Source organism: Oncorhynchus mykiss, chromosome 8 (genome assembly GCF_057628025.1).
Source record: "Oncorhynchus mykiss isolate SJ-2025 chromosome 8, ASM5762802v1, whole genome shotgun sequence".
Lineage (NCBI taxonomy): Eukaryota > Metazoa > Chordata > Actinopteri > Salmoniformes > Salmonidae > Oncorhynchus > Oncorhynchus mykiss.
In genome coordinates this window covers 44,941,810-44,966,531 of record NC_143029.1, presented here as the reverse complement: position 1 = coordinate 44,966,531, position 24,722 = coordinate 44,941,810, and the positions used below count along the sequence as shown (strand labels likewise).

At 45.4% G+C, this 24,722-nt stretch overlaps 1 protein-coding gene across 4 annotated transcripts in view; it reads right to left on the bottom strand.

Moving 5' to 3' along the window:
• dnaaf11 (dynein axonemal assembly factor 11) overlaps nucleotides 1–24,007 on the bottom strand; it is a 76,011-nt gene extending 52,004 nt beyond the window's left edge. For 2 of the 4 annotated variants that reach the window (XM_021612596.3, XM_090243464.1), the window contains exons 1-6: nucleotides 23,852–24,007; nucleotides 23,373–23,540; nucleotides 23,122–23,199; nucleotides 22,761–22,864; nucleotides 20,985–21,229; nucleotides 20,626–20,799 (exon numbers count right to left, since the gene is read on the bottom strand). In XM_021612596.3, the coding sequence (XP_021468271.2) occupies nucleotides 20,626–20,799; nucleotides 20,985–21,229; nucleotides 22,761–22,864; nucleotides 23,122–23,199; nucleotides 23,373–23,540; nucleotides 23,852–23,861 (779 nt within the window). In that variant the 5' untranslated portion in view covers nucleotides 23,862–24,007. Of the gene's footprint in view, nucleotides 1–20,625; nucleotides 20,800–20,984; nucleotides 21,230–22,691; nucleotides 22,865–23,121; nucleotides 23,200–23,372; nucleotides 23,541–23,851 lie in introns of all 4 variants that reach the window. The other 2 variants (XM_021612595.3, XM_021612597.3) reach the window with 1 other exon arrangement.
• Between the last annotated feature and the right edge of the window lie 715 nt (nucleotides 24,008–24,722).

Here is a 24,722-nt window from a genome sequence, read left to right as displayed (position 1 = left end):
ACAGGATGACTACATGGATCAAGTCAGTGCACCGTGACATATTCGGAAGTTAATCCGTGTGTAGTCATGTTTTCATGGTAAGCGTCATGCATTGGAAAATTTACAAAGCCAGGGAACACCAGATAAGAGGTTGGGACAATAATTGGTAGCAATGTTGATACAAAAAAAGGTAATTGAAATTAAAGTCATTTGTGGTTTCTACAGCGTGTAAAAGTACTACCTATTGATACATTACGTTTAACATTTTACACTGTCTCTTTAAGTTTGAAGTTTCACAGTGATTACATGCAATATATAATTTATTCATTGCTATGATCATTGACCTTCTGAAGAAGTTATCCCTTTTCTTTTTGTGCCCCCAAATGTTTGGATATACTGTAAAGTAACCAAAACTAGCAAACGAGGTAACATGACTGAACAAGGTGCAAACAAAATGTCAGACAGTGATTTTGGAAAGGCCCATGGCACCAATACACAGTATAAAAAATATAAATAACTAATATATATGTGCAGTAAAAAAGTATTTGCCCCCTTTCTGATTTTCTCTATTTTTACATATTTTTGATAGTGAATGTTATCAGATCTTGTAAGAACCTCATACCAACGGTCAAGCATGGTGGTGGTAGTGTGATGGTTTGGGAAAGCTTTGCTGCCTCAGGACCTGGACGACTTGCCTTAATAGAAAGAACCATGAATTATGCTCTGCATCAGAGAATTCTACAGGAGAATGCCAGGCCATGTCTGTAAGCTGAAGCACAGCAAGACAAATTATCCAAAACACACAATCAAGTGTATATGAAAATAGCTAAAAAGCAACAAATTTGAAGTTTTGGAATGGCCTAGTCAAAGTCCAGACCTAATCCCAATTGAGATGTTGTGGCAAGACTTGAAATGAGCAGTTCATGCTTGAAAACCCACAAATGTCGCTGAGTTACAGCAGTTCTGCATGGAAGACTGGGCCAAAATTCCTCCACAGCTACACTGATCAACAACTACAGGAAGTTTTTTGACATTTTATTTAACCAGGTAAGTCAATTAAGAACAAATTCTTATTTACAATGACGCCCTACCGGGAAACAATGGGTTAACTTCCTTGTTCAGATGCAGAACAACATATTTCGTTAGATCTAGTGCTCAATCGTAGCCTTGATTGTTAAGAGTATATTCTGTCCTCTCGTGCTGCGTTTGTGGGGTTGCGACTATCTTAGATCACGCTGCGGTCCGTTTTTGTCTGATATGTAAATTCTTAACTCAAATGTTTTATACCCCCGTGTCACAAAGGGGCGTTTCCGTCTTTATGGTAAGTTCTCTGGGGCGTATCTAGTTACGAGGCAAGTTATCACAATGTACTCTTTAGACAACTAAAATCATAGTTCATTGTTACAAAAACACTATTTTTGATCTGGATATTTTCTACACAACACACAGCATGAAAACAGGTACATATTATGAAAACTGTTCAAGTTACAATGTTTTTGTTATAACATCGTCATTGAACATACATACATTTAGTATGTAATTGTTGTGTTATTTGTTCACTCAAGTTCCCTTTATCTAATATTAGGTATAGGTTGAAGATCTGATAACATTCAGAATAAACATTTTGAAAGGGGCAAATACTTTTTCATGGTATATACTGTAAATATATTATTTTGTGTTATTGTTAATACATTTTTGGGGGCGCACAGCATAATATTTAGGAGCATATGTGACCAAAATGGTCAGACTGTAGAGCCCTGCTTAGGCCTATATCTTGATCTTTTAAAATCTACAAATTAACATATGATGCAAGAAAATGGCATGATTACAAACATCATCAAATACCAAGTCTCATCAGCAAAAGCGTATCACACCTGCAACTCAACAAGTCCTGACAAAGTAAACATGTATGCTATCTATGATCTTCCCTCAGCCTTTCAGATAGTGATTTTTGGTGCTATCTTTTAAATACCTTCCCTGTAATTAAATGAGTACATGTAAAACTGAAATTAATAGCTTGGGCATTAATTTACTTTAAATCACTGAACACAACAGCTGCTTATTAGAGACAGGCTTCTGTTTGAGCCAGGCGTCTATTTCCTTAACGCACACAGCCTTTGCTCAATAAAATGTTGAAAAGACTACCACATTGTTTATAATAAAATATTGGAAAAAAAACTACCAGACTGTTTATACCAGTATAAACATTATAATATCAAATCCATCACAGATCAGACTAGGCTGCCTATCATACTCCCTTCTTCAGCACCTTGGAGAGCGGTACAAGTAGCTTGAATTTGATATAGTGTTTTCCTTTTGGCGACGCCATGGCTGGGAACGATGACAGATTTTAAAAAAAATACATTAAAACACGTGTCCATGGTAACCTCGTAAACAATGCATTTACACTCACCGTTTATTTGAAACATGCGTTTATTTCCTGAAATGTATGCCAATGCCCGGCTATCTAAAAAAGGGACAGGCTGTCACGCCCTGACCTTAGTATTCTTTGTTTTCTTTATTGTTTTGGTTAGGTCAAGGTGTGACATGGGTGATGTATGTGTTTTTCTACTGTCTAGGGGTTTTGTAGGTTTATGGGGTTGTTTACTATCGAGGTGTTTATGTATGTCTATGGCTGCCTAGATTGGTTCTCAATTAGAGGCAGCTGTTTATCATTGTCTCTGATTGGGAACCATATTTAGGCAGCCATCTTCTTTGGGTATTTCGTGGGTTATTATCTATGTCTAGTTGCATGTGTCTGCACTTTTGTATGATAGCTTCACGTTCGTTTTGGTAATTTGTATAGTTTGTTTAGTGTCTATCTTTATTAAAAGTAATATCTATTCACATCACGCTGCGCCTTGGTCTCCTCCATTCGACGAACGTGACAGAATAACCCACCATAAAAGGACCAAGCAGCGTGATAAGGAGGAACAGCGCTTTGTGGAATCAAGGACTCGGGACGAAATACTGGACGGTAAAACATCCTGGACCTGGGAGGAGGTAATGGCAGGGGACAAGACCCTGCCATGGAAGCAGGTGGAGAGAGCACAGGAGGAACGGCGACGATATATGGGTACAAGGCTAGCATGGAAGCCCGAGAGGCAGCCCCAATAAAAATAATTGGGTGGACACACGAGGAGTTTGGCTAAGACAGGTAGGAGACCTGAGCCAACTCCTTGTGCTTACCGTGGCGGGCGTCATACTGGTCAGGCACCGTGTTATGTGGTGGAGCGCACGGTGGCCCCAGTACGCGTGCTTAGCCCGGTGTGCTACATCCCAGCTCCCCGCATCTGCCGGGCTAGGGTAAGGATCCAACCAGGGCAGATGGTGCCAGCCCTGCTCTCCAGACAGCCAGTGTGTCTCCTCGGGCCAGAATATCCTGCGCTGGCGTTGCGCACTGTGTCTCCCGTATGTCTGCAAAGCCCAGTGCGTCCTGTGCCTGCGCCCCGCACGTGCCGGGCTAGAGTCACCATCCAGCCAGGACGGGTTGTGCAGGCCATTAGCTCGAGACCTCCAGTGCGTCTTCACGGTCCGGTCTATCCAGTACCACCAGTGCCAACACCACGCACCAGATCTCCAGTACGCCTCCACAGCCCAGTACATCCTGTTCCTCCTCCCCGCACTCGACCTGAGGTGCGTGTCTCCAGCCCGGTACCACCAGTGCCGGCACCACGCACCAGGCCTATAGTGCACCTCGGCAGTCCAGTATGCCCTGTTCCTCCTCCCCGCACTCACCCTGAGGTGCGTGTCCTCGACCCAGTACCACCAGTACCGGCCCCACGCACCAGGCATACAGTGCGCCTCGTCAGTCCAGAGCGTCCGGCAACAGTACCCAGTCCAGAGCGTCCGGCAACAGTACCCAGTCCAGAGCGTCCGGCTACAGTACCCAGTCCAGAGCGTCCGGCTACAGTACCCAGTCCAGAGCGTCCGGCTACAGTACCCAGTCCAGAGCGTCCGGCTACAGTACCCAGTCCAGAGCGTCCGGCTACAGTACCCAGTCCAGAGCGTACGGCAACAGTCTACAGACCGGAACCTCCTACGACGGGCCGCAGACCGGAACCTCCTACGACGGGCCGCAGTCCTGAACATACCACGACGGGTCGCAGTCTGGAACCTACCACGACGGGTCGCAGTCTGGAACCTACCACGACGGGTCGCATTCCGGAACCTACAGTCCGGATCCGCCAGTCGCCCTCCAGTCCGGATCCGGCAGAGTCTCCCTCCAATCCAGAGGCGCCACTCACTCCAGACTCGACCATCAGTCCAGTGGCGTCCTCTAGTCCGTGGTCGGCGGTGAGGGTTCCCGCTCCAGAGACATTAAGTAAGGGTGAAGTGGAGCGGGGTCCACGTCCTGAGCCAGAACCGCCACCTCGGAGTCATGCCCACCCACACCCCCCATATAGGTTTAGGTGTGCGGCCGGGAGTCCACGTCCTTTTTTTGGGGGGGGGGGGGTCACGCCCTGACCTTAGTATTCTTTGTTTTCTTTATTGATTTGTCAGGGTGTGACATGGGTGATGTATGTGTTTTTGTACTGTCTAGGGGTTTTGTAGGTTTATGGGGTTGTTTACTATCGAGGTGTTTATGTATGTCTATGGTTGCCTAGATTGGTTCTCAATTAGAGGCAGCTGTTTATTGTTGTCTCTGATTTGGAACCATATTTAGGCAGCCATCTTCTTTGGGTATTTCGTGGGTTATTATCTATGTCTAGTTGCCCGTGTCTGCACTTTTGTATGATAGCTTCACGTTCGTTTTGTTATTTTGTATAGTTTGTTTAGTGTCTATCTTTATTAAAAGTAATATGTATTCACATCACGCTGCGCCTTGGTCTCCTCCATTCGACGAATGTGACACAGGCGGCTACTTGAGACTGTGTTTAATTTAAGTTTTAAGGTAACTCAACAAATTTCTTGACTCTGCCCTATTAAATAAAGCTAGGCTGACTGTAGGCCTGACTCTGTTGTGTGTTTTGGGCCTATGGTTGTGGCAGCAGCCTGTGGCAAGGTTAGAGGTTGCATCCCAAATGGCACCCTATTCCCTATATGGTGAACTACTTTTGAACAGAGCTCTATAGGCCCTGCATAGTAGTGCACTATAAAGGAAATAAGGTGCCATTTGGGACACTGTCAAAGCAATTAAAATATGCTGTAATAACAGAGAGAGAGAGCAGCAGGGAGAAATACAGACCTACAGCACACACACCCAATTAAAACCACAGCAAATGGGTCACCTCTAGGGTGAGTGGGCCACCATTAATTAACAACATGGCGGGCAAATTAATTAAGCTTGATTTAACCCGTACACGAGAAACAGGAAGTTATGAGGGCTTATCATGATGCTACCTCTGTGTGAAGAGTCTGAATAACACACGCAGTAGGTCAGGGTCATCAACTAGATTCAGCCGCAAGCCACTTTTTTTCTTGCGCGAATGGTCAGGGGGAAGAAAAACACACTTCACAACCAAAGTATGTGCACACCTGCTCATCGAACATCTCATTCCAAAATCATTGGCATTAATGGAGTTGGTTCCTCCCTTTGCAGCTATAACAGCCTCCATTCTTCTGGGAAGGCTTTCCACTAGATGTTGGAACATTGCTGTGGGGACTTGCTTCCATTCAGCCACAAAAGCAGTGGTGAGGTCGGGCACGGATGTTGGGCGATTAGGCCTTGCTCGCAGTCGGCGTTCCAATTCGTCCCAAAGGGCTCTGTGCAGGCAGATCAAGTTATTCTACACCGATCTCAACAATCCATTTCTTGATGGACCTCACTTTGTGCATGGGGGCATTGTCAGGGTGAAACAGGAAAGGGCCTAACCCCAAACTGTTGCTACAATGTTGGAAGCACAGAATAGTTTGGAATGACACTGTATGTGTCATGTACTGTCATGTTGTGTCTTGTCTCTGTCCTTTCCCTTCACCCTGTCTCCCTCTGCTGGTCGTTGTTAGGTTACCTTTTCTCCCCCGCTTTCCCCCAGCTGTTCCTTGTCTCCTCTGACTACCCATTCACCCCGTTTCCCACCTGTTCCCTTTTTCCCTCTGATTAGGTCCCTATATCTCTCTCTGTTTCTGTTCCTGTCCTTGTCGGATTCTTGTTTGTTGTGTTTCATGCCTGAGCCAGACTATCGTCATGTTTGCTGTAACCTTGTCCTGTCCTGTCGGAATCTGCCGGTCTATCTGAGCCTACCTATGTTTGGTTATTAAAGAAGCTCTGTTTAAGTTAGTTCGCTTTTGGGTCCTCATTCACTCACCATAACAGAAGAATCCGACCAAGAATGGACCCAGCGACTTCGGATCCTCTCCACTCAGCCGTCGGGATCCAGGGAGCGATGCTAGGCAGACACGAGCAGGAAGTGTCTGCTGCTCGACATGCCGTTGAGACCCTGGCCACCCAAGTCTCCAACCTCACAGAACAGGTTCACCATCTCCGCCTCGATCCACCGGCCACTTCCAGGGCTTTCGAATCTCCGGAGCCCAGAATCAATAACCCGCCGTGTTACTCTGGGGAGCCCACTGAATGCCGCTCGTTCCTCACCCAGTGTGATATTGTGTTTTCTCTCCAGCCCAACACTTACTCCAGGAGCACTGCTCGTGTCGCCTACGTCATATCTCTCCTTATTGGACGGGCTCGTGAGTGGGGCACGGCAATCTGGGAGGCAAGGGCTGAGTGTACTAACCAGTATCAGGACTTTAAGGAGGAGATGATACGGGTTTTTGATCGATCTGTTTTTGGGGAGGAGGCTTCCAGGGCCCTGTCTTCCCTATGTCAAGGCAATCGATCCATAACAGACTACTCTATTGAGTTTCGCACTCTTGCTGTCTCCAGTGGCTGGAACGAGCCGGCCTTGCTCGCTCGTCTTCTGGAGGGTTTCCGCGCAGAGGTAAAGGATGAGATTCTCTCCCGGGAGGTTCCTTCCAGCGTGGATTCCTTGATTGAACTCGCTATTCGCATTGAGCGACGGGTTGATCTTCGTCACCGAGCTCGTGGAAAGGAGCTCGCGCTCTCCGTCGCCTCCCTCTCCGCATCACTACCATCTTCCTCTGCCGGCTCGGGTGCTGAGCCCATGCAGCTGGGAGGTATCCGCATCTCGACTAAGGAGAGGGAACGGAGAATCACCAACCGCCTCTGTCTCTATTGCGGTTCCGCTGGTCATTTTGTCACTTCATGTCCAGTAAAAGGCCAGAGCTCGTCAGTAAGCGGAGGGCTACTGGTGAGCGCTACTACTCCTGTCTCTCCTTCAAGATCCTGCACTACCTTGTCGGTCCATCTACGCTGGACCGGTTCGTCAGCTTCCTGCAGTGCCTTAATAGACTCTGGGGCGGAGGGCTGTTTTATGGACGAGACCTGGGCTCGGGAACATGACATTCCTCTCAGACAGTTAAAGGAGCCCACGGCCTTGTTCGCCCTGGATGGTAGTCCTCTCCCCAGGATTCAGCGTGAGACGCTACCTTTAACCCTCACTGTTTCTGGTAATCATAGTGAAACCATTTCTTTTTTAATTTTTCGTTCACCTTTTACACCTGTTGTTTTGGGCCATCCCTGGCTAGTTTGTCATAATCCTTCCATTAATTGGTCTAGTAATTCTATCCTCTCCTGGAACGTCTCTTGTCATGTGAAATGTTTAATGTCTGCTATCCCTCCTGTTTCCTCTGTCTCTTCTTCACAGGAGGAGCCTGGTGATTTGACAGGGGTGCCGGAGGAATATCACGATCTGCGCACGGTGTTCAGTCGGTCCAGGGCCACCTCTCTTCCTCCACACCGGTCGTATGATTGTAGTATTGATCTCCTTCCGGGAACCACCCCCCCCCGGGGTAGACTATACTCTCTGTCGGCTCCCGAACGTAAGGCTCTCGAAGATTATTTGTCTGTAGCTCTTGACGCCGGTACCATAGTCCCCTCCTCCTCTCCCGCCGGAGCGGGGTTTTTTTTTGTCAAGAAGAAGGACGGGTCTCTGCGCCCCTGCATAGATTATCGAGGGCTGAATGACATAACAGTGAAGAATCGTTATCCGCTTCCTCTTATGTCTTCAGCCTTCGAGATCCTGCAGGGAGCCAGGTTTTTCACTAAGTTGGACCTTCGTAACGCTTACCATCTCGTGCGCATCAGGGAGGGGGACGAGTGGAAGACGGCGTTTAACACTCCGTTAGGGCACTTTGAATACCGGGTTCTTCCTTTCGGCCTCGCTAACGCTCCAGCTGTCTTTCAGGCATTAGTCAATGATGTCCTGAGAGACATGCTGAACATCTTTGTTTTCGTTTACCTTGACGATATCCTGATTTTTTCACCGTCACTCCAGATTCATGTTCAGCACGTTCGACGTGTCCTCCAGCGCCTTTTAGAGAATTGTCTTTTTGTGAAGGCTGAGAAGTGCACTTTTCATGCCTCCTCCGTCACATTTCTCGGTTCTGTTATTTCCGCTGAAGGCATTAAGATGGATCCCGCTAAGGTCCAAGCTGTCATTGATTGGCCCGTCCCTAAGTCACGCGTCGAGCTGCAGCGCTTTCTCGGCTTCGCGAACTTCTATCGTCGTTTCATCCGTAATTTCGGTCAGGTGGCAGCTCCTCTCACAGCCCTTACTTCTGTCAAGACGTGCTTTAAGTGGTCCGTTTCCGCCCAGGGAGCTTTTGATCTCCTCAAGAATCGTTTTACATCCGCTCCTATCCTTGTTACACCTGACGTCTCTAGACAGTTCGTTGTCGAGGTTGACGCGTCAGAGGTGGGCGTGGGAGCCATCCTTTCTCAGCGCTCCCTCTCTGACGACAAGGTCCACCCATGCGCGTATTTTTCTCATCGCCTGTCGCCGTCGGAACGTAACTATGATGTGGGTAACCGCGAACTGCTCGCCATCCGGTTAGCCCTAGGCGAATGGCGACAGTGGTTGGAGGGGGCGACCGTTCCTTTTGTCGTTTGGACTGACCATAGGAACCTTGAGTACATCCGTTCTGCCAAACGACTTAATGCGCGTCAGGCGCGTTGGGCGCTGTTTTTCGCTCGTTTCGAGTTCGTGATTTCTTATCGTCCGGGCTCTAAGAACACCAAGCCTGATGCTTTGTCTCGTCTCTTCAGTTCTTCAGTAGCCTCCACTGACCCCGAGGGGATTCTCCCTGAGGGGCGTGTTGTCGGGTTGATTGTCTGGGGAATTGAGAGGCAGGTAAAACAAGCGCTCACTCACACTCCGTCGCCGCGCGCTTGTCCTAGGAACCTTCTTTTCGTTCCCGTTCCTACTCGTCTGGCCGTTCTTCAGTGGGCTCACTCTGCCAAGTTAGCCGGCCACCCTGGCGTTCGGGGTACGCTTGCTTCCATTCGCCAGCGTTTTTGGTGGCCCACCCGGGAGCATGACACGCGTCGTTTCGTGGCTGCTTGTTCGGTCTGCGCGCAGACTAAGTCCGGTAACTCTCCTCCTGCCGGCCGTCTCAGGCCGCTTCCTATTCCCTCTCGACCGTGGTCTCACATCGCCTTAGATTTTGTCACCGGACTGCCTTCGTCAGCGGGGAAGACTGTTATTCTTACGGTTGTCGATAGGTTCTCTAAGGCGGCTCATTTCATTCCCCTTGCTAAGCTTCCTTCTGCTAAAGAGACGGCACAAATCATCATCGAGAATGTTTTCAGAATTCATGGCCTTCCGTCAGACGTCGTTTCGGACAGAGGTCCGCAATTCACGTCTCAATTTTGGAGGGAATTTTGCCGTTTGATTGGGGCTTCCGTCAGTCTCTCTTCCGGCTTTCACCCCCAGTCTAACGGTCAAGCAGAACGGGCCAATCAGACTATTGGTCGCATCTTACGCAGTCTTTCTTTTCGTAACCCTGCGTCTTGGTCAGAACAGCTCCCCTGGGCAGAATACGCCCACAACTCGCTTCCTTCGTCTGCGACTGGGCTATCTCCTTTTCAGAGTAGCCTCGGGTACCAGCCTCCGCTGTTCTCATCTCAGTTCGCCGAGTCCAGCGTCCCCTCCGCTCAGGCTTTTGTCCAACGGTGCGAGCGCACCTGGAAGAGGGTCAGGTCTGCACTTTGCCGTTATAGGACGCAGACTGTGAGGGCTGCTAATAAGCGTAGAACTAAGAGTCCTAGATATTGTCGCGGTCAGAGAGTTTGGCTCTCCACTCAGAACCTTCCCCTTAAGACGGCTTCTCGCAAGTTGACCCCGCGGTTCATTGGTCCGTTCCGTATTTCTCGGGTCATTAATCCTGTCGCAGTTCGACTTCTTCTTCCGCGATACCTTCGTCGCGTCCACCCGGTCTTCCATGTCTCCTGCATCAAGCCCGTCCTTCGCGCCCCCGCTCGTCTTCCCCCCCCCCCCCCCATCCTTGTCGAGGGCGCACCCATCTACAGGGTCCGTAGAATTTTGGACATGCGTCCTCGGGGCCGTGGTCACCAGTACCTCGTAGATTGGGAGGGGTACGGTCCTGAGGAGAGGAGTTGGGTTCCCTCTCGGGACGTGCTGGACCGTGCGCTGATCGAGGATTTCCTCCGTTGCCGCCAGGTTTCCTCCTCGAGTGCGCCAGGAGGCGCTCGGTGAGTGGGGGGGTACTGTCATGTACTGTCATGTTGTGTCTTGTCTCTGTCCTTTCCCTTCACCCTGTCTCCCTCTGCTGGTCGTTGTTAGGTTACCTTTTCTCCCCCGCTTTCCCCCAGCTGTTCCTTGTCTCCTCTGACTACCCATTCACCCCGTTTCCCACCTGTTCCCTTTTTCCCTCTGATTAGGTCCCTATATCTCTCTCTGTTTCTGTTCCTGTCCTTGTCGGATTCTTGTTTGTTGTGTTTCATGCCTGAGCCAGACTATCGTCATGTTTGCTGTAACCTTGTCCTGTCCTGTCGGAATCTGCCGGTCTATCTGAGCCTACCTATGTTTGGTTATTAAAGAAGCTCTGTTTAAGTTAGTTCGCTTTTGGGTCCTCATTCACTCACCATAACAGTATGCTGCAGCATTAAGATTTCCCTTCACTGGGTCTAAGGGGCCTAGCACAAACCATTCACGCAGGTAGTGTTCACCTGGCATCCGCCTAACCCAGATTTGTCCGTCGGACTGCCAGATGGTGAAGCATGATTCGTCACTCCAGAGAACGAGTTTCCATAGTTTCAGAGTCCAATGGCGGTGAGCTTTACACCAATCCAGCCGACGCTTGGCATTGTGCATGATGATCTTAGGCTTTTGTGAGGCTGTTCGGTCATGGAAACTCATTTCATGAAGTTCTCAAGGAACAGTTCTTGTACTGACATTGCTTCCCAGAGGCAGTTCAGAACTCGGTAGTGAGTGTTGCAACCGAGGACAGACGATTTTTACTCGCTATACGCTTCAGCACTCGGCGGTCCCGTTCTGTGAGCTTGTGTGGCCTACCACTTTATGGCTGACGTTTCCACTTCACAACTTACAGTTGACTAGGTCAGCTCGAGCAGGGCAGAAATTTGACTAGCTGAATTGTTGGAAAGGTGGCACATTGAAAGCTGAGCTCTTCAGTAAGGCCATTCTACTGCCAATGTTTGTCTAAGGAGATTGCATGGATGTGTGATTGATTTCATACACCTATCAGAAAAAGGTGTGGCTGAAATAGCCTAATCCACTAATTTGAAGATTCCACATACACACAGACACACATACACTGCTCAAAAAAATAAAGGGAACACTTAAACAAAACAATGTAACTCCAAGTCAATTCCACTTCTGTGAAATCAAACTGACCACTTAGGAAGCAACACTGATTGACAATACATTTCACATGCTGTTGTGCAAATGGAATAGACAACAGGTGGAAATTATAGGCAATTAGCAAGACACCCCCAAGAAAGGAGTGGTTCTGCAGGTGGGGACCACAGACCACTTCTCAGTTCCTATGCTTCCTGGCTGATGTTTTGGTCACTTTTGAATGCTGGCGGTGCTTTCACTCTAGTGGTAACATGAGATGGAGTCTACAACCCACACAAGTGGCTCAGGTAGTGCAGCTCATCCAGGATGGCACATCAATGCGAGCTGTGGCAAGAAGGTTTACTGTGTCTGTCAGGGTAGTGTCCAGAGCATGGAGGCGCTACCAGGAGACAGGCCAGTACATCAGGAGACGTGGAGGAGGCCGTAGGAGGGCAAACCCAGCAGCAGGACCGCTACCTCTGCCTTTGTGCAAGGAGGAACAGGAGGAACACTGCCAGAGCCCTGCAAAATGACCTCCAGCAGGCCACAAATGTGCATGTGTCTGCTCAAACGGTCAGAAACAGACTCCATCAGGGTGGTATGAGGGCCCGACGTCCACAGGTGGGGGTTGTGCTTACAGCCCAACACCGTGCACAACGTTTTTCATTTGCCAGAGAACACCAAGATTGGCAAATTCGCCACTGGCGCCCTGTGCTCTTCATAGATGAAAGCAGGTTCACACTGAGCACATGTGACAGTCTGGAGACGCCGTGAAGAACGTTCTGCTGCCTGCAACATCCTCCAGCATGACCGGTTTGGCGGTGGGTCAGTCATGGTGTGGGGTGGCATTTCTTTAGGGGGCCGCACAGCCCTTCCATGTGCTCGCCAGAGGTAGCCTGACTGTCATTAGGTACCGAGATGAGATCCTCAGACCCCTTGTGAGACCATATGCTGGTGCGGCTGGCCCTGGGTTCCTCCTAATGCAAGACAATGCTAGACCTCATGTGGCTGGAGTGTGTCAGCAGTTCCTGCAAGAGGAAGGCATTGATGCTATGGACTGGCCCGCCCGTTCCCCAGACCTGAATCCAATTGAGCACATCTGGGACATCATGTCTCGCTCCATCCACCAATGTCCGCCACGTTGCACCACAGACTGTCCAGGAGTTGGCGGATGCTTTAGTCCAGGTCTGGGAGGAGATCCCTCAGGAGACCATCCGCCACCTCATCAGGAGCATGCCCAGGCGTTGTAGGGAGGTCATACAGGCACGTGGAGGCCACACACACTACTGAGCCTCATTTTGACTTGTTTTAAGGACATTACATCAAAGTTGGATCAGCCTGTAGTGTGGTTTTCCACTTTAATTTTGAATGTGACTCCAAATCCAGACCTCCATGGGTTGATAAATTTGATTTCCATTGATACTTTTTGTGTGATTTTGTTGTCAGCACATTCAACTATGTGAAGAAAAAAGTATTTAATAAGAATATTTCATTCATTCAGATCTAGGATGTGTTATTTTAGTGTTCCCTTTATTTTTTTGAGCAGTGTATATTTAAATATACAGTTGAAGTTGGAAGTTTACATACACCTTAGCCAAATACATTGAAACTCATTTTTTCCACAATTCCTGACATTTAATCCTAGTAAAAATTCCCTTAGGTCTTAGGTCAGTTAGGATCACAGCTTAATCTTAAGAATGTGAAATGTCAGAATAGATTGTAGAGAGAATTATTTCTTTCAGCTTTTATTTCTTTCATCACATTCCCAGTGGGTCAGAAGTTTACATACACTCAATTAGTATTTGGTAGCATTGCCTTTAAATTGTTTAACTTGGGTCAAACGTTTCGGGTAGCCTTTCACAAGCTTCCCACAATAAGTTGGGTGAATTCTGGCCCATTCCTCCTGACAGAGCTGGTGTAACTCAGTCAGGTTTGTAGACCTCCTTGCTCGCACACACTTTTTCAGTTCTGCCCACAAATTGTCTATAGGTTTAAGGTCAGGGCTTTGTGATGGCCACTCCAAGACCTTGACTTTGTTGTCCTTAAGCCATTTTGCCACAACTTTGGAAGTATGCTTGGGGTCTTGGTCCATTTGGAAGACCCATTTGTTCTATTCACTGCTTTAGCACACTCTGCCAACCCGGATGTTCTAGCTGTGTCTGAATCCTGGCTTAGGAAGACCACCAAAAATTCAGACATTTTAATTCCAAACTACAACATTTTCAGACAAGATAGAACTGCCAAAGGGGGCGGTGTTGCAATCTACTGTAAAGATAGCCTGCAGAGTTCTGTCCTACTATCCAGGTCTGTACCCAAACAATTTGAACTTCTACTTTTAAAAATCCACCTCTCTAAAAACAAGTCTCTCACCGTTGCCGCCTGCTATAGACCACCCTCTGCCCCCAGCTGTGCTCTGGACACCATATGTGAACTGATTGCCCCCCATCTATCTTCAGAGCTCGTGCTGCTAGGCGACCTAAACTGGAACATGCTTAACACCCCAGCCATCCTACAATCTAAACTTGATGCCCTCAATCTCACACAAATTATCAATGAACCTACCAGGTACCTCCCCAAAGCCTTAAACATGGGCACCCTCATAGATATCATCCTAACCAACTTCCCCTCTAAATACACCTCTGCTGTCTTCAACCAAGATCTCAGCGATCACTGCCTCATTGCCTGCATCCGTAATGGGTCAGCGGTCAAACGACCTCCTCTCATCACTGTAAAACGCTCCCTGAAACACTTCAGCGAGCAGGCCTTTCTAATCGACCTGGCCGGGGTATCCTGGAAGGATATTGACCTCATCCCGTCAGTAGAGGATGCCTGGATATTTTTTAAAAATGCCTTCCTAACCATCTTAAATAAACATGCCCCATTCAAGAAATTTAGAACCAGGAACAGATATAGCCCTTGGTTCTCCCCAGACCTGACTGCCCTTAACCAACACAAAAACATCCTATGGCGTTCTGCATTAGCATCGAACAGCCCCCGTGATATGCAGCTGTTCAGGGAAGCTAGAAACCATTATACACAGGCAGTTAGAAAAGCCAAGGCTAGCTTTTTCAAGCAGAAATTTGCTTCTTGCAACACTAACTCAAAAAAGTTCTGGGACACTGTAAAGTCCATGGAGAATAAGAACACCTCCTCCCAGCTGCCCACTGCACTGAGACTAGGAAACACTGTCACCACTGATAAATCCACCATAATTGAACATTTCAATAAGCATTTTTCTACTGCTGGCCATGCTTTCCACCTGGCTACTCCTACCCCTGTCAACAGCACTGCACCCCCAACAGCAACTCGCCCAAGCCTTCCCCATTTCTCCTTCTCCCAAATCCATTCAGCTGATGTTCTGAAAGAGCTGCAAAATCTGGACCCCTACAAATCAGCCGGGCTAGACAATCTGGACCCTTTCTTTCTAAAATTATCTGCCGAAATTGTTGCCACCCCTATTACTAGCCTGTTCAACCTCTCTTTCGTGTCGTCTGAGATTCCCAAAGATTGGAAAGCAGCTGCGGTCATCCCCCTCTTCAAAGGGGGGGACACTCTTGACCCAAACTGCTACAGACCTATATCTATCCTACCATGCCTTTCTAAGGTCTTCGAAAGCCAAGTCAACAAACAGATTACCGACCATTTTGAATCTCACCATACCTTCTCTGCTATGCAATCTGGTTTCAGAGCTGGTCATGGGTGCACCTCAGCCACGCTCAAGGTCCTAAACGATATCTTAACCGCCATCGATAAGAAACATTACTGTGCAGCCGTATTCATTGATCTGGCCAAGGCTTTCGACTCTGTCAGTCACCACATCCTCATCGGCAGACTCAACAGCCTTGGTTTCTCAAATGATTGCCTCGCCTGGTTCACCAACTACTTCTCTGATAGAGTTCAGTGTGTCAAATCGGAGGGTCTGTTGTCCGGACCTCTGGCAGTCTCTATGGGGGTGCCACAGGGTTCAATTCTTGGACCGACTCTCTTCTCTGTATACATCAATGAGGTCGCTCTTGCTGCTGGTGAGTCTCTGATCCACCTCTACGCAGACGACACCATTCTGTATACTTCCGGCCCTTCTTTGGACACTGTGTTAACAACCCTCCAGGCAAGCTTCAATGCCATACAACTCTCCTTCCGTGGCCTCCAATTGCTCTTAAATACAAGTAAAACTAAATGCATGCTCTTCAACCGATCCCTACCTGCACCTACCCGCCTGTCCAACATCACTACTCTGGACGGCTCTGACTTAGAATACGTGGACAACTACAAATACTTAGGTGTCTGGTTAGACTGTAAACTCTCCTTCCAGACCCATATCAAACATCTCCAATCCAAAGTTAAATCTAGAATTGGCTTCCTATTTCGCAACAAAGCATCCTTCACTCATGCTGCCAAACATACCCTTGTAAAACTGACCATCCTACCAATCCTCGACTTTGGCGATGTAATTTACAAAATAGCCTCCAATACCCTACTCAACAAATTGGATGCAGTCTATCACAGTGCAATCCGTTTTGTCACCAAAGCCCCATATACTACCCACCATTGCGACCTGTACGCTCTCGTTGGCTGGCCCTCGCTTCATACTCGTCGCCAAACCCACTGGCTCCATGTCATCTACAAGACCCTGCTAGGTAAAGTCCCCCCTTATCTCAGCTCGCTGGTCACCATAGCATCTCCCACCTGTAGCACACGCTCCAGCAGGTATATCTCTCTAGTCACCCCCAAAACCAATTCATTCTTTGGCCGCCTCTCTTTCCAGTTCTCTGCTGCCAATGACTGGAACGAACTACAAAAATCTCTGAAACTGGAAACACTTATCTCCCTCACTAGCTTTAAGCAACAACTGTCAGAGCAGCTCACAGATTACTGCACCTGTACATAGCCCACCTATAATTTAGCCCTATCAACTACCTCTTTCCCAACTGTATTTAATTTATTTTGCTCCTTTGCACCCCATTATTTTTATTTCTACTTTGCACATTCTTCCATTGCAAAACTACCATTCCAGTGTTTTACTTGCTATATTGTATTTACCTTGCCACCAAGGCCTTTTTTGCCTTTACCTCCCTTCTCACCTCATTTGCTCACATTGTATATAGACTTGTTTATACTTTATTATTGACTGTATGTTTGTTTTACTCCATGTGTAACTCTGTGTTGTTGTATCTGTCGAACTGCTTTGCTTTATCTTGGCCAGGTCGCAATTGTAAATGAGAACTTGTTCTCAACTTGCCTACCTGGTTAAATAAAGGTAAAATAAAAAAATAAAAATAAAAATTTGTGACCAAGCTTTAACTTCCTGACTGATGTCTTCATATCTTGCTGTTTGGTGTTTATACTTGCGTACTATTGTTTGTACAGATGAACGTGGTACCTTCAGGCGTTTGGAAATTGCTCCCAAGGATGAACGTGAGGTCTTGGCTGATTTCTTTTGATTTTCTCATGATGTCAGGCAAAGAGGCACTGATTTTGAAGGTAGACCTTGAAATACATCCACAGGTACACCTCCAATTGACTCAAATTATGTAAATTAGCCTATCAGAAGCTTCTAAAGCCATGACATAATTTTCTGGAATTTTCCAAGCTGTTTAAAGGCACAGTCAACTTAGTGTATGTAAACTTCTGACCCAATGGAATTGTGATACAGTGAATTATACGTGAAATAATCTGTCTGTAAACAATTGTTGGAAAGATTACTTGTGTCACGCACAAAGTAGATGTTCTAACCAACTTGCCAAAACTATAGTTTGTTAACAAGAAATTTGTGGAGTGGTTGAAAAGCGAGTTTAATTGACTCCAACCTAAGTGTATGTAAACTTCCGACTTCAACTGTACATTGATCATCTAAGCAAGGTTTTACCTGTGGTCGTGGAACTGGGTGGAAGTGCGACTAAAATGTAGTTTATCTACAGTGCCTTGCGAAAATATTCGGCCCCCTTGAACTTTGCGACCTTTTGCCACATTTCAGGCTTCAAACATAAAGATATAAAACTATATTTTTTGGTGAAGAATCAACAACAAGTGGGACACAATCATGAAGTGGAACGACAATCATTGGATATTTCAAACTTTTTTAACAAATCAAAAACTGAAAAATTGGGCGTGCAAATTATTCAGCCCCTTTACTTTCAGTGCAGCAAACTCTCTCCAGAAGTTCAGTGAGGATCTCTGAATGATCCAATGTTGACCTAAATGACTAATGATGATAAATACAATCCACCTGTGTGTAATCAAGTCTCCGTATAAATGCACCTGCACTGTGATAGTCTCAGAGGTCCGTCAAATGCGCAGAGAGCATCATGAAGAACAAGGAACACACCAGGCAGGTCCGAGATACTGTTGTGAAGAAGTTTAAAGCCGGATTTGGATACAAAAATATTTCCCAAGCTTTAAACATCCCAAGGAGCACTGTGCAAGCGATAATATTGAAATGGAAGGAGTATCAGACCACTGCAAATCTACCAAGACCTGGCCGTCCCTCTAAACTTTCAGCTCATACAAGGAGAAGACTGATCAGAGATGCAGCCAAGAGGCCCATGATCACTCTGGATGAACTGCAGAGATCTACAGCTGAGGTGGGAGACTCTGTCCATAGGACAACAATCAGTCGTATATTGCACAAATCTGGCATTTATGGAAGAGTGGCAAGAAGAAAGCCATTTCTTAAAGATATCCATAAAAAGTGTTGTTTAAAGTTTGCCACAAGCCACCTGGGAGACACACCAAACATGTGGAAGAAGGTGCTCTGGTCAGATGAAACCAAAATGGAACTTTTTGGCAACAATGCAAAACGTTATGTTTGGCGTAAAAGCAACACAGCTGAACACACCATCCCCACTGTCAAACATGGTGGTGGCAGCATCATGGTTTGGGCCTGCTTTTCTTCAGCAGGGACAGGGAAGATGGTTAAAATTGATGGGAAGATGGATGGAGCCAAATACAGGACCATTCTGGAAGAAAACCTGATGGAATCTGCAAAAGACCTGAGACTGGGACGGAGATTTGTCTTCCAACAAGACAATGATCCAAAACATAAAGCAAAATCTACAATGGAATGGTTCAAAAATAAACATATCCAGGTGTTAGAATGGCCAAGTCAAAGTCCAGACCTGAATCGAGAATCTGTGGAAAGAACTGAAAACTGCTGTTCACAAATGCTCTCCATCCAACCTCACTGAGCTCGAGCTGTTTTGCAAGGAGGAATGGGAAAAAAGTATCTCGATGTGCAAAACTGATAGAGACATACCCCAAGCGACTTACAGCTGTAATCACAGCAAAAGGTGGCGCTACAAAGTATTAACTTAAGGGGGCTGAATAATTTTGCACGCCCAATTTTTCAGTTTTTGAATTGTTAAAAAAGTTTGAAATATCCAATAAATGTCGTTCCACTTCATGATTGTGTCCCACTTGTTGTTGATTCTTCACAAAAAAATACAGTTTTATATCTTTATGTTTGAAGCCTGAAATGTGGCAAAGGTCGCAAAGTTCAAGGGGGCCGAATACTTTCGCAAGGCACTGTATGTTCATAATTCATGCTCAAGAGAAATCCTACAGATTCCCATCTTTCAATGATAAACTCATTTTAATTCGATCAGATAGGTGTGTTGTGGTGCTGCATTCACATGCTAGTTAGAACTGGGAAACTCGGAAATGTACAACTTGTTAATTTGTTGAACGCGGCACATGTATAACTAGAACTAGTTATCAAGTCGAACATTTCTGAGTTTCCTAGTTCCAACTAGCAGGTGAACGTGGCATAACTGTAACATATATTGCGAAGAATGTGAGAGTAGGGTGACTCCCCTAGCGGGTCTCGAACCCAGGCAGGCCAACATCACCAGTGACAAAAGCTCTCGCCACTGTACCAATAAGGGATATCTCTAGGGCAGCGTTTCCCAATCCCAGCCCTCAGGACCCCAAGAGGTGCACAATTTGGTTTTTGCTAACACTACATAGCTGTTTCAAATGATCAAAACTTGATGATTAGTTTTTATTTGACTCAGCTGCGTAGCGAAAAAAACAAAAACTCCTTGGGGTCCAGAGGACCGAGTTTGGGAAACCCTGCTCTGGGGCATGTGCTTATTGGGCAATTATAGTTAGGCCCTATCCAGAAGCAAACTCTAAACCCTCCTCCCTAGGCACTTGTGTAGATCTGAAACAACTTGATAGGTGTAAGGCTGTAAGCAATAGGGGGAATGCACTTCGAAGTAAATCTGAGCTCTGTTAAAAGTACACTCAACAAAAACTTGTATTGATCATTGTGATTCAGGAGTATCATTAAAACAGGTTACTGTGTCCCAACCAACATTAGACAACTGTACAGAAATCCCTCAAATTTGGTGTAACCCATGTTGAATAATAATTAGTGTATAAATGAACATGCACAATGTAATCATGTATATCAAAGTGTGTAAAATATTTAAGTTGAAAACACTGTGTTGAAAGCACTGTGTGTGAGAGTATCCCAAACCTTCCCAACAGACAAAAAGCTATCAGTGGTTCACCAATCAGGGCCTTGACTGGCTCAGCAACAGTAACAAGGTGTGATGTAAAATGAATATTTTTTTGTGGGGGAGAACGACTCTTTGGGACTGTCGACATCCTGACAACTGATACAGACACATTTTCCTACGTTCTCATGAAACGTGTCTAGAACATGAATATCTTATATTCTGAGAATATGTCAACCATGTTCTGTACATGTTTGGTGGGATGTTGATGGAATATTCTCCTAGCCCTCAGAAAACTGGACACATGCTACAAACCCATAAAACGCATCTAGAACATTAATGTTGTATATTCTGAGTACATTGGAACCACATTGTAACCACATTCTAGATAAGTTCTGCTTGATATGAAGGGAATGGTCTCCTAACTTTAACAGCAAAACATTCTAAAGTTTTCGATAATATAGATAGGGGAACATTCTAAGCGAAAACTGTACACTCAAACAGTCGGGGAGCATTACGAGTAACATTACAAAAACATTCGCTCTCCCTAGAATTGTTGGCTGTTTACCTACCTTTCTTTTGCCTTTTTCTTCTCGTCAAGGTGGCGGTGAGCCTCCAGGCGTGACTCTGGAGTATAGGCACAAGGTTTCTCCCAAAACTCCCTCTCCTGGTCTTCTGAAGAAAGGCAGCTTGTCTTCTCTTTCTCCTCTCTCCCTTGGGTCTCCTTGTTTTCTTCATGCACAGGGCTATAGATCAATAAACAAAAAACTCTTCAGAGTTATTAAAAACATTTCATTAAACGGAGTGATTGATAGCGAACTGAAATACAGTATCGGGCCAACTGAATTCAATAACTTCAGATGAGGTTAGGGTTACTCCACACCTTGCTGTTCTACATAAAATAAAATCAAGGTGGAAAGCTTGAACATACATGATGTTGTTGATGTCAGTGTACCAGCGAGCATCAAAGCCAGGATTCTTCGCTTTAACAGAGGAGCGGCTTTCCCTTTTCGGCCCCCGCTGCACCTCTCCTCCCTCTCTCTGGGCCTCCTCTTTCTCACTCGCTCTCTTCTGCAGGTAATCCTGCTCCTGCTGCCGAATCCGCCTCCTTACCTCATCTAGGCCTTGTCTGGCTCGGATCCTTTCCGACCTGCCAATCTCTTTCCCATCCAGATACTGCAAAAAAATAAAAAATATTTCCCCTACCATGCTAGGCTATCTCCAGGCGAGCAAGTACATGCTAGACTAGCGATTGTGTGTGTGTGTTTTTGCGCATATCTTTTAAGAAAATGCATGGACACTACTGTGAGTCGCTTTGCATAAAAGTATCTGTTAAAGGCATACACCGAGTGTACTAAACTTTTTATAAAAAAATGTATTTCACCTTTATTTAACCAGGTAGGCAAGTTGAGAACAAGTTCTCATTTACAATTACAACTTTAAGGACATCTGCTTTTTCCATGACAGACTTACCAGATGAATGCAGGTTTCAATGTCACATGCACAAGTACAGTGAAATGCCTTTCTTGCAAGTGCTAACCCCAACAGCACAGTAATCAATAACAATGTAATACAACAAAAATGTTAAAGGTAGAACAAAAACACACAAGATGTAAAAATAAGAAGATGATGAACAGGATAAAGTAAGTAAGCATACTATATACTGGGTCAGTTCAAGTACCATATATACAATGTGCAGGGATACTATGACGTCGCTTGCTAAATCCACTTCAATCAGTGTAGATGAAGGGGAAGAGACAGGTTAAAACATTATTTTTAAGCCTTGAGACAACTGAGACATTGATTGTGCATGTGTGTCATTCATAGGGTGAATGGACAAGACAAAAGATGTAAGTGCCTTTGAACGGGGTATGGTAGTAGGTGCCAGAACTGCAACGCTCATGGGTTCTTCCACTTCAATATTTTCCCGTGTATATCACCCCAAAGGCCATCTAGCCAACTTGACAACTGTGGGAAGCATTGGAGTGAACATGGGCCAGCATCCCTGTGTAACGCTTTCAACACCTTGTAGAGTCCACACCCCAACGAATTGAGGCTATTCTGAGGGCAAAAGGGGGGGGGGTAACTCAAATTTAGTAAGGTGTTCCTAATGTTTAGTGTACTCAGTGTATATTTGAAGCCCAGTTAGCACATTTGCTTCCTTGGAAGTTTTTGGTTTCCAATTGGTTCTGGGAACGAAGCCATAAGTTTCCTGACTTGTAAAACTGAATGTTTTTTTTAAGAGAAAGGAAGTGAACATTTCACCTGTTCTGGAAATGTTACTTTTTAGGTTGTTGGGAGGTTCTGAGAACATTTTACGATGGTTACCTGAAAATTGTCCTGAGAGTTTTTATTAACGTTCTGAGTACGGAAATGATAGGTTATTTGAAGGTAATTAAATAAAGTACTGAGAACTTGTTTTAATAACACTGCTAGCTTAGTTTGGGTTAATTGTTTTGAACTCCAAGCATAGATAGGACACGTGGAAATGTATTTGCTTAAGCATTAATAATGCAAGCATCTATTTTTTTATTGTGGCACGGCATCAGTGAGATTTGAACTTATGATCTTAATTTCACTGTACTTGTGCAAAGTGACATTAAAACTTGACATTTCTGTTTTATAACCCTCCTGATACCTTCAGTTGGGGCAGTGAAGCCACAACATATTGCCTGTAGCCCTCAAACTCAGTGCAGGGGTTCCCCACCAGGAAAAGCTCTCGGAGATGGAGGTTGTTCTTCAATGACTCCACACTGCTCAACCGGCCCACAAAATTCACTGTCAGGTCCAGCTTCTGGAGACTCTCACATCCTGTTGTAACGGGTTGAGAAGGCAAGAATAGTATGAGTAAAGCTCTATTTGGCCTATTTCAGTCTCTAAAGCCAGAATGGAATTGCTATTTTTAGAGTCAAAGCACAGGTGGATTTGTTTTATGTCAATTTAAACTATGGTTGAGGGGAAATACTATTAAAAACAGACTTTTGGTCATTTCCTTAGCCTACATTAATACAAACAGATGGGACAATGTTGTAAAATAGTAGAAGTGGCTATGTGCACAAAATACTAACCTTCCAGGTTTTCGATCAGTTCAACGTTGTTCAAAGCAAGGTTTAGATACTCCAACTTTTTCAATCTATATACATTTTCTGTGGAGAGCAAATTAATACATATTTCTAAATATTTAAATTACATTTATGGTCAATGAAATACAAATATAAAATATAGGGTAGTTAGATTAGGCCCAAATTAAATGAAACAATGTCAAGTTAATTTAATTGCAATTCTATAAAAAGAGGAAGGGTAAAGAAATTAGAATCACCTATTCTGGGAATGAGATTGTTTTGAAGATACAGAATTTTGAGGTCCCTGCACCACTTATCAATGTGTTCTATTTTCTCAATATCTTGTTGATGCAAAGACACCTCCTCTAAGGAAAGGATCTCGCAGTTGTTATGCTCTGCCCGACGTCGTACCATGTCTTCTGTGACTGTAGATTATGGACAAAGGATGTGAGGCAAATGGTATAGCTACGTTACTGTAGTAGACCAAAGTAGAAACAACAAGTGACACGTTGATGCTATCTAGGCTACCTATCTAGCTAGCTAGCTTATTCGGTTGCTTGTATCACTGAAGTGAACAAGTTAAGTAGCTAACTTAGCTAGTTGAAGAATACCAAATAAGACAGCACCATAATGTCATTCCATTTTGTCTAATAACGACTCGCTAGCCATATTTATTTTGTGCATTGGTGACAAAATGGTTAAATTATCGGGATTAGCCAACCAACTTTGTACTTACTCAGGACCATCTTTCTTCTCTTATGTTTGGCAGGCGTTGCTACTAGAAACCAACACTGTTTGGAAGATGTCAGCGGGTGCGCTCGGTATGCACAGTCAGGGAATTCCTTTCAATTGGCCCGCGGTCAGCCCCCTTCAATTGTAGTCCGAATGCAGCAAGGGTCCAGGGGCGTTCCCTGACAAGTGGGCGGTCCATGACAAGGGTTAATTCCTAGACAAGCCCTTCTTTCTTCTCATTGGCACCTCGCTAGCTGTCGTGTCTTTGCCGCTTTCTTCTTAAATCCACACTATGCCCCCATTACAGATCATCCTCATAAGTGTTTGACTTTACTTATAGTCCTAAAAAACGGAAATTGAGTTACGTCTCGTTCGTTCAGCCATTGCTATGGGGAAAATGTATGTGGAAAGAATAGGGTTTTGGGATTAACATCGAAAATAAGGTCTGAGGTTAACAGAGGTTTAAGATATTTTATACGTTTAGTTCTATGAGATAATATCAGTCAGTTAACACAACCCTTATGAATTATCAAGCCTTTTATGTGCTTTTAAAAATTACATAAATTGTTCAAAATTCACATAGTGACATTAGCTGATTAATATTATCTCATAGAACAAAACGTATAAGAGCAACTAAGCCTGTGTTTACCACCGGCCTTATTAAAAAAATATATACGTTAACTATTTTCTGGCCCATAGGCTTTACCCAACGAAAAATGGCGGAGTTAGTGCCTACAAAAAGATGCCATTACTATTTCTCTCTATCAGCGGGAGCTTGAGTACATAATTGACATTAGTTACCACAAACGCAAAGTCGTATTTTTTTTTTTTGTGGGGGGGGGTGTCCAAAATAGGGGAGGATTCTCAAACTTTTT